This window comes from Vipera ursinii (assembly GCF_947247035.1).
Source record: "Vipera ursinii genome assembly, chromosome: 2".
NCBI classification, from domain to species: domain Eukaryota; kingdom Metazoa; phylum Chordata; class Lepidosauria; order Squamata; family Viperidae; genus Vipera; species Vipera ursinii.
The window spans coordinates 258,363,555-258,377,299 of NC_139513.1; the positions used below are offsets into that span (position 1 = coordinate 258,363,555).

General features: G+C 37.6%; 1 protein-coding gene across 1 annotated transcript in view; it reads left to right on the forward strand.

Moving 5' to 3' along the window:
* Positions 1–1,660: 1,660 nt before the first annotated feature.
* The window catches only part of EDIL3 (EGF like repeats and discoidin domains 3), a gene marked incomplete at both ends in the record, with an annotated part of 254,948 nt that continues 242,863 nt past the window's right edge, over positions 1,661–13,745 (forward strand). The window contains one exon of the mRNA XM_083357249.1: positions 1,661–1,727. Within this exon, the coding sequence (XP_083213375.1) occupies positions 1,661–1,727 (67 nt within the window). The remainder of the gene's footprint in view (positions 1,728–13,745) is intronic.

The window sequence follows — 13,745 nt, forward strand, 5'->3', positions numbered from 1 at the left end:
AAATTAATATTGTAGATATCAGCATACATTGTTTATTTTAATTTAATTTAATTTAATTTAATTTAATTTAATTTTTTTATTTTATTTTATTATTTTATTTTATTTTATTATTTTATTTTATTATTATTTTATTTTATTTTATTTGTATCTTTGAATCAGTTTTTCATTCTTGGCCATTGACTGGTTCCTGCATGGTTTAATATGATAGTCTAAATAACAGTTTGAGACTAGATAATTTTCAGTAACCATTTTTGTTAGACTAGTATTTAAGCAACCTCTGCCTAACCTAACATGCCTTACAAATGTATAGTCTTAGGCTTAGATTACATGCTTACCATGGCAGGACCCTTAAAGGTATGACTCATAATGAGACATGTCCTGGACTCAGCCAGCTACAAGGTGAGAATTGGATAGCTCAAAGTCAAGGGATTTGGGGAGTTAAGAGCAACTATTCAGACAGAGTGACTCCTGAAGTATGCAGAAGAGCACTGCATGTTGTGATTTCATCTAGAAAGCTATCTTGGAAATAGTTTGGAATTCTTCAAAGGGAGATCTGCACACATGGACAATACCTGTCAGCGATGAACAGTCAATATTACTAAGTGGTAACTGAGTTTGGGTTTGTTACAGGTTAGATGTCAGTGGCAGAGTGGTCCACCTATGCTGCGTGAAACAATCAGAAGGGGGAAAGTGTTTGGCATACTTTGTGACAGGAGCAGCCAGTGTTGCCCCCTTCCACGGTATGAGGTATGGCAGTCCAGAGAGGGATGCAGAACATCCAGAGATGCAGAGGAACCTAAAGTAACCAAATGATAGTCAAAATCAGGCAGTTCTGTTCCATCGGAGACTAACAAGGAGTGCCAATTAGGATGCAATATTGTGTGGGTTTGGCTACCATCAGACATGAAGGGGTCTTAGACAACTTCAAGGCCCTCCAATTACTTCCCTCCGCCCTCCCCGCAGAGAAAAAGATGAGCCAATCAGAAGACTGGGTGTGTCCACAGTCCTCACTGCTGCTCTCCATCAGGAGCAGCTGCCGGACTGAAAGGAGAAGTGGAGGGGAAGAAGAAATCAGAACAGAGGAGAAGAGGGGCTCTCGTCTTCGATTAAGGCACGCTGCCTCTGTTTGTATACAGTACGCTTTGCAGCCAGCACAGCTTTTTCTTCAAGCCCTCCCTTGCGCTCTCTTCATTGTTCTCTTCCCGGCGGCGGCAGCAGCGGGCGCAGCCAGTCAAGAGGCTGCCACGACAGACGGAAGGGAAAAGAGCGAGGCTCTCCTCCTTTCTCCCTCTCCCACCCGCACACACCTACCAGCACTTGTCCCTGCGAGCGGCGAGTAGGGTCGTGGCGCTTCCTTACGAGAGCTGAGCTGGGGTCTCCCAGGATCTCCTCTTTAATGTTAGGCGAGACGCAGAACCTATCAGGAAAGGTGGGGAAAGAGTGATAGGAAGAGGATAGGAAGACAAGTGGAGTTTTCCCTTTCTTGATCCATAGGGCAGAGGGGTTTCATTCGACTAAAAATAATTTTAAGAAATAGCATTTATCACCAAGTGGCTAGATAGAAGCGCTCTTCCAGCCTTCCAGCCTCCTTTGCCTGCGCTAAACTCACGCCTCTTTTTTTCATCTACTTGGGAATCGTCCCTTGGGGGATCCAAGGATCATGAACCGCTGGGTAGCCGCCTGGTTCCTGATGTGCTTGAGCCTCGAAGCCCCTTCGTTCGCCAAAGGTGAGGAGGTGGGGAGCGCTGATGACCGTGGTGGTGTGGATCGTAGGGACTAGAAGCATGCTAGAGGGTGGGGAGAGGGAAGGCGGCGACCAGGGTCAAGGAAAAACAGCAGCCAAGTGGATTTTCCCCCCCAAAAAAGTAATCACAAAGTCGACAGGAAAGTAAATTAATGCGGGGAATCTTGTGGAGAAGCGAAAGGCGGGTGGAGGGACGTGCTTTGCTACTGAATGCTGAATAATTCAGAGCTGCCTGAACGTGGGTGTTTTCTTGTATGTATTTGTTTGCCTTAATCAGATTATGTGTCATCCATCCGCAGACATGTTCCATTTAGCAATGGGAGCTTCAGGAATGCAGGGAAGGGTTCTGTATAATCTAGATAAGCAGAGTGGCAATATTGATAATGAAGCAGAAATCCTCTGTGTGTGTGTGTGTGTGAGAGAGAGAGAGAGAGAGAGAGAGAGCAGCTTTTTTCTCTAGTAACCTTTTTACAAAATAAATCAGGCGGACAGTAACTGGGTGCGAAAGATCTAGCGATATATACACTTCAGTTGTAAGCTTCAATAATTATCACTTTTGCTAACCCACCTCCTGTCTTAAATAGGGTATCCTTACGATGTAAGGTGCAGAGATGGAGGAGGGAAAAAAACTTCATAGCCCTCTGAATTTATCAGGAAGATTAAGAGATTCAAGTGTTAATTTTGTGTCTATCTACAACGGATAAGCAGCTGGGTGGGTGGAGAATCAGATAAATCCAGCAGACCGGCACAGATTCAATCATTTGAATAGATTGATTCTTTTAGCTCCGATGCGGACAAACATCTTTTTACACGCCTGTATTCTCTGTGTTACACGGTTGCCTCCTTCCCCAAAGCGTTTTAAAAAGTTGGGAGCAGCGGCTTCCTGAGGTCGAGGAAACGCTAAAGCAAAAGGCTTTGTCTGCTTGGGTGCGAGCGGGCGGAAGGATGACTAGCAAGGGGACAGGCAATCACTGGGGGGGGGAAGCAAAGTATAGATTGGCATAAGTTTGGCTAGCTTTGAAACAACTGCTTGTATCTAGAGGGTGGGGGAGTGAAGGGAAAGGCGCCATTCTCCTCCGCGCCCCCGCTCGAAAGACTGAAGAGGTGGTAAATGCCGCCTCATTGCTCGGCTTCTCAAGAAAAGCTCCCTTGGCTGAGGCAAGATATTTTCCCCCCTACCTTTCTCCCTCCCTTTGTTTTCCCGAAGGAGAGACTCATTTTCATAACATCAATTGATTTGGTCCTGCTTAGTTTTCTTGGGAAATAGCCCGCCCTGAGAAACGACTTTCTTCAGAGGCTGGATCTAATAGAGAAATCTCAAGTTTCGTCTCTTGGGGCCGGAGGACGAAACGGCAACCTCGCTTTACCCAAATAAGAAAAAAAAAGGTATTTTTCCTTCTTTTCCCCCCATCTTCACACTGTCCAGCCAAAATGAGGAACACTCCGGCAACATAGGGCAAAGAGATAATAAGGAATGAAGTAGAGAGCGGGCCCGCCAGGAAGGCAACCTTGCGGCTGAATATCAGAAGCCTCCTTTGGCGGCCTTTGGCCTCTTGGGAGAGAGGGAAAGAGTTGCCCTTCGCTCACGTGCCCCGCTCCCCTGAGGGAGCCGGCTTGCCTTCACTTTGATCCTCCCCGCGCGCCGAGGCGGGAGCGGGGAGGGAGGAGAGAGAGGACACCTGAGTCCCTGAGATGGCGGAAAAGCGCGCGCCGCTCCAAGTAAGCCGGGCAAAGGCGCTCGGAAGAGCCAGCTCGCTGTCGAGAAGGCAGCCGCAGCAGCCACCGCCCGCCGTCGTTACGCTACTATAAAAAGCTCCGTGATGGGGCCGCTCGCAAACATTCCCCGCCTCGGCTGCTGGCGGTGAGGCGGCGGCTCTCCCTGAAGGCGGAATCTCGCGGGCATAGCCCCACGCGCGTTTTGAGAGGTTGGAAGACGCATATCGAAGGAGCGAAGTCCCTATGGCCGAGCCAGCTGATACGAAACTGACATTGTGATTTAGGGAGGGGAACTTCAGTTAGTGTGCATCTTCAAAGAGGGAGGGGGGGAAACATCACTTTGGATGCCCGGTAAATGTTTTTTTTTTTTGCCTTCACTGAGGGAGGTTGACGTGCGCAGCCTGCCCTTTTTGCTAGCTAAGAGTTTCAGCGCGTTTTCGAATTTTTTTTTAATTATTTTCATATATTCACGACGGGGCGGGCACTAACCTTGATTGCAAGGACACGTTTCCCTGAGGGGACTAAATCATTTCAGCATCGTAGTGGAAACTGTGAAAAAAAAAAGCTTGCTTCAAGACTTTTTATCATCTGCCCATCCAGTATAACTCTTGGGTAAATACGACATATAACCAGGAAGTTAATTTACCCAGTATGCTAGGATTCGTTCAAAAAAACAACTGATAAATAATTCAAGTTCATGAAGGTTTACATCAAAATAAATGTGTCTGTGTGTGCCAAAAAAACTTGTTTTCCTTTGTTTTCTACCAGTGATTATCAGGATTCTGGAAAACATTCAAAAATAGCTGCAACTAAATTCCTTTAAATTTGGGGGGAATACGTGGGTTTTGCCAACTTTGTATCTTTAAGGATGATCATATTCTCAATCAGTTTAATAAAGCTAACTCCTGGTTAAAGTATATAAGATTTGTAGTCAAGAGAAAATTTTACTTTCAGGTACCTAACCATGCATAGTAGTCCCCACAGTTAATGAATGTAATAATTAATCAGCTCTGCAAATTCTTTTGAGGAATATTAATAACACTAAAAGTATAATTATGATTGTAAAACAGCAATTTAAAATTAAGTCCCCAATTCTATCTACTGCTCAAGATGATGCTAGCCTAGTCCAAACATATGTTAGAAGTAATTATTTAATTAATGTCCTTAATTATGCAGTCTCTATTCCCCTCTTGAATATTTTGAAGAAAACTGAAAATCTTCTTAATAAATGCAAATCTTCTTAATAAATTTATATAAAGTGTGGTTGTAGCTAACTCTGAATTTCATGAACTTTTAAGTACTATGTTCCTTACTTAACAATGCTAGGCCATTTTAGCATTAATTATTTTACCATAAAGTATTTGTATTTATATTTTTTTTCTGTTTACTTTTCAAGTCCACATCTGTATATCTAAAATTTGGATATGCAGTTTTACTAATTTACCTTTAATTTCTTTGAAAATTAAATTAATATATAAATACAACTTAATAAGTTACTACTTCTTTATTTGGTTTTTTTTTTAATTAGACCTAGCTATTGGTACACTTAAATGTAGCAAGTCTCTGTTTTTAATGCATGGACTCTAAAACAAAATGACCTGAGTGAAAAGCAAAATCTATAGCCATATAAAAGGATTATGTCAGACTAGATAGAAATTTATATTTAGCTTTCAGTGGTTATTTTGAGAAGAGTTTTCATAATCAGTGAAGAAAAATCCAAATATTAGGGGTTTCTTGTGTGAGTGCTTGTGTGTTTAATATTTGTAAAAACAACAACAATGGTGGTTTGGGCAATACACTGTAAGACCTATTGCCAACAATGTTTTAGTATTCGTAATAATGACATCTGATATATAGATACTCAACAATTGTAATAAAAAGACTACGTATATAATACATACTGTAGAACATTATTGTTAGATCTATGCAAAAGGGTAGTAATGCAAAACTGATGCCAAAATAATATATAAAGCAATCAATTATATATAAAATCCTAGTAATGTACTTATACCAAGTATCCAACAACAGAAAAAAACTATATGGTATATCTCAGCAGTTACTATATCAGCAGTATCTCCTGGCTAATCCATAGAACAACTTACTCCCCCAAACATTTAAACTTTCCGTGCCTGCAATTTTTTTTTTAAAAAAATCACAATAGTGTATTTCTATAACTCCTGTTGTTATAATCAGGTAAATATAACGGTTCTATATAGCACAATTATTCATTATCTAATAAAAATTGCCAAATGAAATTGTTTTAGAAAATTTCTTTGCTGGCTGGTTAATGTATAGTATATTTTCATAATTATCTGATAGTTTGTTTGCAATAACTGGTTTTTTATTTCTTCAAAATACCACTTTGTGTTGGATTTACATTTGTTTGTAGTTTATTCTAGTGAAAATCACACAAATAGGTTCAATATACTTCTTGGTTGATTTTTCTGATCCTTCGGTTTGTCTTGATTTCTGGTGACAACCTAGAAAAGTGCATGCAATTTTCCTGGCCAATTTTTTTTTTTTTGGAAATGGTTTAGTATTGTCTTTTCCTTGATTAAGAGAAAGGGACTGATTCAGAGTTATCCAGATGGCTTCATATCTGATTAGACTAGAACTCACAGTCTCCCAGTTTCTAGCCCAGTGCCTTTAACCATTATGCCCAATTGGCCTTCCTGCTGACTGCTAATAGTAGTTAATTCCAACTATCTTCTATAAGCAAGGTGCCTAGAAATGAAAGTGATAGTTATTATATAACATATGTATGTAGCATCCTATATAGATCATAGAATATTTTTAGATTAACCAATGTTTAAACTATGAGGCTGTATTTAATACAATCTCTGTGGAAGGCGCTGAGATTGTCTCGGTACAACTAAAACTTAAGAATTATTAGAATGAACAAACAAATACTATTTGATTTCCTATTGATGAAAATATAGAAATCATTTTTGATCCATAATCATCTAGTTCTATAGGAAAAAAAACTCTGAGTATTTGATCAGTGAAAAATTGGTACATGGAAATTAGTTCATTTTAATTTGGAGATAATTTAATAATGGTATATGTTGTATAATGTATAAAAAGAGAGAAAAGAAAAAACATTCTTTCGATCAGACTGAGATGACCTATTTGTCCTAAACCCAATTAGAAGTTAGGACTCAAATTCCTTCCCTACATAGGAACTTTCTGTATTTTGTCATAAATAACCATTATTGGATTGGGAGGCTGTGGTCACTTCCTGATTAGTTTACCACAATGTGCCCTACATGAACTTGCTCTTGAAGACCATCCAGAAATTAGTACTGGTCCAGGATACAACAATGTGCACAATTTTAGGAAACCTATGGTTTGTCCATGTTACTCCACTGTTGTGAGAGCTGCACTGGGTTCTAGGTTTTTTTTCCTGGTCCAATTCAAGGTGCTGATTATCACCTTTAAAGCCCTAAGTGGCATAGGACCAGGTTGTTTGCAGCATGGCCTCTCCTTGAGAGCATCTGCCACTTTACCAATAGAATGGGCACAATCCAGATCCCTTCTCTCAGAAGTTGCCATCTGATTAGACCTAGACAATGCTTCTTAGTAGCTGCTCCTGACCTTTGGAACATCCCCCCTCCCAATTTTCCTGGTCTTCTAAAATGTATAAAGACCTGGTATTCCCCACAAGTCTTGGGGTAGTATAAGATTGGAGACCAGGGAAGGTTTACAGTTTGTTTGCCCATGTGAGAATGTGTTGTACTTGGTGCACTAATATATTTTTCACTGGTTTTTATGCTTTTTATTGTTTTTATTGTACTATTATTGTTTGTGAGCTATCCAGGGATATGATACACAAAATGAGCAGCTATAAATATATTTAAATAAACAAATAAATTGCTAATTTGAAAGTAACTGTGAAACATAACCCTATGTAAAGGCATTTAAAAGAAGATGTTCATTTTAGTTCAACGTTCCCTTGAACTAAACCATATGAAGGAGAAATAAGCCAATGTCACTGGATTTTATTTATTTTATTTTATTTTAATTCCATTTATATCCCGCCCTTCTCCGAAGACTTAGGGCGGCTTACAAACTTAGCAGTAGCCTTCATTCTATGTATATGCCTGCTTATTAGGGCTTTCACACACACACCAAGCGGCATTATTACAAAGTCAGCTTAATTGCCCCCAACAATCTGGGTCCTCATTTTACCTACCTCGGAAGGATGGAAGGCTGAGTCAACCTTGAGCCTGGTGGGATGCGAACCTGCACTGATTGCAGGTAGCTGGTGTTACTTAAGGAGGCATTAGCCCACTGCTCCACCAAGGCTCCTGGATACATGTCTTGTGAGAACATAAAATACATTTTAAGAATTATGATCTTTTTCCCCACAGTGTTATAAAAGGTGCAGAAGGATAACATAAATTCATTCAAAATTAAAACATATATTTTGAAAGAAAAAGATGATAGAATATTGCTGTTACAAGATGATAAATAATACATGTATCTGTCTGTTAAAGCATATTGCAGTCTGCTTTTTAAAAATGTAGCAAATCCAGTTCTGCAGACATTAGTGAACTTTGTATAATATGGAATCAAATGGAAAACAGCACTGACAAATGTAAAATCCATTCCAAATTATTTGCACCCCAAAATAAGAACACATTCTGTCTCTGTCTCTCTCCCTCTCCCCCCCCCTTTTCCTCTAAATATGCTATCTAAGGCAATAGCTGTCTTTGGAAGAAACAGTGCATTCAAATTCTTTATTAATAATATAAGAATCATGTATGCTATTATTTTGTTCAGTGGAATTACACCATGAACTACACGGGATTATACTTTTTAATTATTTATTTAATCCTAGAAGACATTGTATGAAAAATTAAAAAATGATATTGAATATTATATGGAGCACAACTTTTGGCTTGTTCAAAACAAATTTGAGACTTGACTATATTAGTAATTTGGTTTTGGTTCCACAAAATCTATGAAACCCCCTATTGGTTCAGAAATTAGAAGGAACCACATATTAAAGAATCAAAATGTTTACCTTAATTAAATATAATAGATCCTTTCTAGCATAATTCAAATGGCAGATGATTTGTCTGAATTATAGGAAAAATATAATGGTCATAAATACTCAACAATTATCTTTTCATTTTGCTTTATAACAGTGAAGGAAAATACCAATATTTTATTGCAGGGACAGTTATCCTGAAAACAGAGATGTTATGAGGAGTAAAACTATAGTGAAAGTTCAGGAAAGAACTTCATTATTGTTGTTTATATTAAATATAACCACCTAGTATGTCAAAACAACAACTAATATTTGCAAATTTATTACAGAACAATCAAGACTGACAAACACTGTCAGCTATCTTTGTTAATATCACCACAGACACGGATTAATTAGAATGGCAATTATGACAAGAAAGACTGTAGGTGTGTCAGAATCCAAAACCAAGGAATGGATACATCTCATTAATAGAATATAACATTTATACCATATGAATGATTGAATGAACCTTTATTGTCAAAGTACAACCATGTATATACTGAGATTGGCTGAGCCTCCCTTCGTGCCCCCACCCCCAACTTACAGTGACACAAACCCTCCATCTTATTACACCCTGTGAGCTAATTGCACAACGCACTGGCCTCGCAAGTCAATTATGCATAAAGTTTATATTATTAAGTTTATATTATGTTATATTAAATTATTTCCCATTCAAAAGCCTAACAGCCTATGGATAAAAGCTGTTCTTCAGCCTGTTAGTACGGCTAGCTATACTCCTATATCTCCTACCCGATGGTAAGAGAGTAAATAGATACCGTCCAGGGTGTGAGTCATCCCTGAGAATTTTCCTCACTCTTCCAAGGCAGTGAGCCCTGGCAATGTCATCCATATACATAAAAGAATCTCAAACTGAAATCAGGTCTTAAAATGATAGACTTCAGGCTTATGGAGTGTCTGTATATTTATTAGAACTTTGAGATCCATCAATGACAACCTGGTACAAAATACCATGTAACTCAATTATCAGTTTTACTGAGATAATTTTTTATATCAGTAAAAACAAATATGCTTGATATCCCCTCACATCTTTTATTTGAAATGTATGAACTGACATCAGTTCAGTGGACATTGCAACACTGTAACAAAAATAAGATCGACAAAATCATAGTTGTCAGATAAAATATTTCTGGGTGAATAATCATACAAACCTGATACAATCAAGTATAGAATATTTCAATGATTATTTTTGTATACTGTACATAACAGGTTGTATATATGTTTCTTACATTGACCTCATCATACAGTATGCATTGGAAAAAATGGCTTTCCATCATTCCTTAGATGTAAGAAATTAGGAAAAGGAAAAAAACAAGAAATTATTTTTCTCAAATATTGTACAACAAAGCAATAGGATTTGAAATTGAGTCAAGTAAAATTATAGTCAAGTTCATAAAATATAGATAAATATTTCAACAATTTTTGTGAAAATGTAAATTGTATCACTGTAATACACGTTAAGTATTTGCACTTCTGTTTCAATTTGTACTGCTTACACAGTATTGCTTGTTCTATAGATCAATCATAGAGTAAATGTTTTGGATGTAAATAGTAAGTAGAGTGTAGTTTAGTAAATCAAGAAAATAGCAAGTATCTTGCAGTATAGCTATCAATTAAAATATTGTATTAGGCTATTGTATATAGTGCAATGGACATTACATGGTAGCTTCCTTTATATAATTCCCAAGACTTAAATACTGAATAATTCATTATGGACAATGTAACAGTAGGGGGAAAACAGATGCATGTTCACTTACATAGAGTTTTAATGGTCTCTAGTTTCCATAATAACAACTAGTGATATACCCTATATGGAGTAATATATTCATATGATAACAAGTCTTTAAAAATAAGTACTTTTATTGTACCATGTTGACAACCTATGTATTTTGATAATTCCTGCTGCTTCTCAGTCTGATTCAGTGACTATTCTCATTATTATTCCACTATGAAATGTCATTATGTCTATAACTACTGTATATTTTAAGTATTTGATTAAAGATTTAATTTATTCTTTATTATTGTTCTTCATACTTATGGAATGAATTCTATCTCTCTTTTTTTAAAAAAATACATTTTTAAAAGACCATAATTTAATAATTAGCATTTAAGTTTTGGTAAATCATTTTTATGTAAAGTTGGGACTACCCTACATTGATGATAAAAAAAAATGGGAAATGATCTACTAGTTCTTTTCTCACTTAGGTTTGTGTAGTTCTTTGTAGTTGACAAGTTTTAGCTGTTATTTCTTAAGCTGTCACTGTTGTGACTCATGTTTTAACCCAAATATTAGTATATAGCATGATGTCCTGGTTATCTGTGTTTCTACAAGCTAAATTAATTATTGCTTTTCATAATGCTTTGTGTTTCTTGGGTACATTCTCATGTAGCTGTTTGAAAGAATCAGATATACCGTATTTTCCGGCGTATAAGACGACTGGGCGTATAAGACGACCCCCTACATTTCCTGTTAAATTATAGGGTTTGGGCTATACTCGCCGTATAAGACTACCCCTCTTCCAACGCACACCAAATAAAAATTAAAAAAACCATCAGATTTGATTTTAATATGGTAATTTTAATTCAAATGCTTATGACATGCAGGTACTTAGTAGGAAAACTGTCACTTATAAACATAAGGCTGTTTGTCATCAAACTTGTAAACATAAAACACTGCAAGTGGATTAAACTTTTCCTAATTCACTCTAAAGCTTTCCCTGCACAGAGCCTTAAGTAACACCAGCTGCCTGCAGTTAGTGCAGGTTCGCATCCCACCAGGCTCAAGGTTGACTCAGCCTTCCATCCTTCTGAGGTAGGTAAAATGAGGACCAAGATTGTTGGGGGCAATAAGCTGACTTTGTAATAATGCTTCTTTGGGGGGGGAAGCCCTAATAAGCAGGCATATACATACAATGAAGGCTATTGCTAAGCACATTGATTTGTGCTTTAAATTGTAAGCCGCCCTGAGTCTTCGGAGAAGGGCGGGATATAAATGGGATTTTAAAAAAAAGACCAAATGGGAGATCCACTCCAGGTTTTCCAGCCAGCCCGCCCAGTTCCTGAGTCAAATGTGTCCTTAGAGCTAAGCAGTTGCTCTGACTGCTGCATTCCCCACCTGCCTTTCAAGTTGGGATAGACTCCAGCTGCTCTTCAACTTTAGAAGGAAAGACGCCTAGACCCCAGCCTGTAAAAAATCATAGACTGCAGCTTCTTCTCCAATTGGTCCCGCTTTGCCTGCGCAGACCAAATGGGAGATCCGCTCCAGGTTTTCCAGCCAGCCCTGTCCCTAAAGTTTCAGCACCCAGCGTATAAGATGACCCCTGACTTTTGAGAAGATTTTCATGGGTTAAAAAGTTGTCTTATACGCCGGAAAATACGGTATGTTTCATTACTTTAAAAACTGTTTTCAGTTTTACCTACCTACTGGATTGCTATCCTAGCAAAAAGTATATAATCCACAGTAAATCTGACACTTTCTGAATTAGCAGTTCACTCTATTTGAAAAGTACATTCAAAATGATATAACATTGTAAATGGTGAATAAATGAATGTAAGAAAAATCAAGTTTAATCTACAATAGAGATAGAATAATGTTTTGCAGGAATGTAAAGAGACAAACTTTAACATTTCACAATCAACTGAATGCAAGGTCAGGAGACCAGCCATGTCCAAAGGAGACACAAAAACAACAGCTTAATGCAGAAACAATCCAAGTGTTAGAATTGCAAGATAAGAACTTAAACTTAGCCAGGAAGGCATGATCAGTTATGCCAATTTACAGACATTGCTCTTACTTAGACTGTCTATTAGGAACTGTTAAAAAATATAATCTGAAGCATTGGTGAAACCCATTTATTTATTGGCAAGCAGGACAACTCAGAGAGAATGAGCAAAATTCTCATGCTGAGTAAGCTATTACTGATGAAAACATTTATTTCTCAGGTAAGCATTAATGAGCCCTCACTATCTGCTCTTCCTTGACTATATGACTCCCAGCCACATGAAGTTTTAGGTCAGGACAGAGATCCTAGCTTAGAACTTCAAGAGTCTTCTAAGGATCTCTGACATTAAAATTGGGCATGCTTTAGATCCCATCAGCCAAAGCATTTTGCCTGGCAGAGACTAGAAGACAAGACTTTTCTGCAATAGACCCTGTTCTGTGGAATGTCCTCTCCATGAAGATTATAATGGCCCAATCCTATTGGCCTTTCATAAGGCTTTAAAAACTTGGCTGTGTTCCCAAGGGACACTAAGGGACACTAAGGGCCCCATTTCTTGGCTTTGCTGTTAACTAACTATCTTGGCCACTGTGTATATTTATTCTGGATGTTTTTATTCTTTTTTTTAAAAAAATAATTATTGTTGCAATTGATTTTATAGTTTTGGAATTGTAAATTGCCAGAGTCATTGATTGAGATAAGTAGCAATAGAAATTGAATTGAAAAATCAATAAATTCAATATTAACTTCAGGAGGTCATAGAACTAGTTGATCTCATTGGGTTTTTAAGTGAAGATTTGAGTTTATTCTCTGATGTTTTCCAAAAGAGCATAATATAGAAACCAGACACTGTAATAAAACATATGATGTGTGGTAGATAGGAGGAAGCAGTCAGGGCAGTCAGGCTACCAAGTGCCAAGATGAATTAGCATTATATTGTAAATGGCACCATCTTCTGTCTTTCACTATTGTAATCATGTAGAGTGTTGACAGCTGACTCACCATGTTTAGAAAAAATAGGAACAAGTTAAATAATTTAAACATTTTCCTTAAAAAAATAAAAAGCAGTAGAACTGAAGGATACTAAGGTTGCACAGAATTTCTAAGAGTGCTTTACTTCAAGAGTGTTTTAAGTAAAGCATCCCTTCAAAACTTTGTGAAACTAGAGAAACCCCACCCACCCACCCCCAAATGGGGAAACACTTCAGTTTTTGAGATAACTGTCACTGATTTGAGGTGTTATTCTTGTGCAAAAGAATCACCAAGTCACATTTCATCACTAAACAAATGGGTAGAACAGCAATAAGAGGTTTAATGTTCTTTTCCAGGAATTTAGCAAAGAACATAAGGTTCTTGTATGTGTTAATCATAAATGCAGAACGCTTTTGCTCCATTAAACTAAAATGAGTACTTTCCTGGAGATGAAATGAAAAGTCATTGAAATCCATTCTATTATTCTGCGTTGCCAACAACTACACAGAGAAACTCAGAAACATAAAATGTATTTTTGAATCTT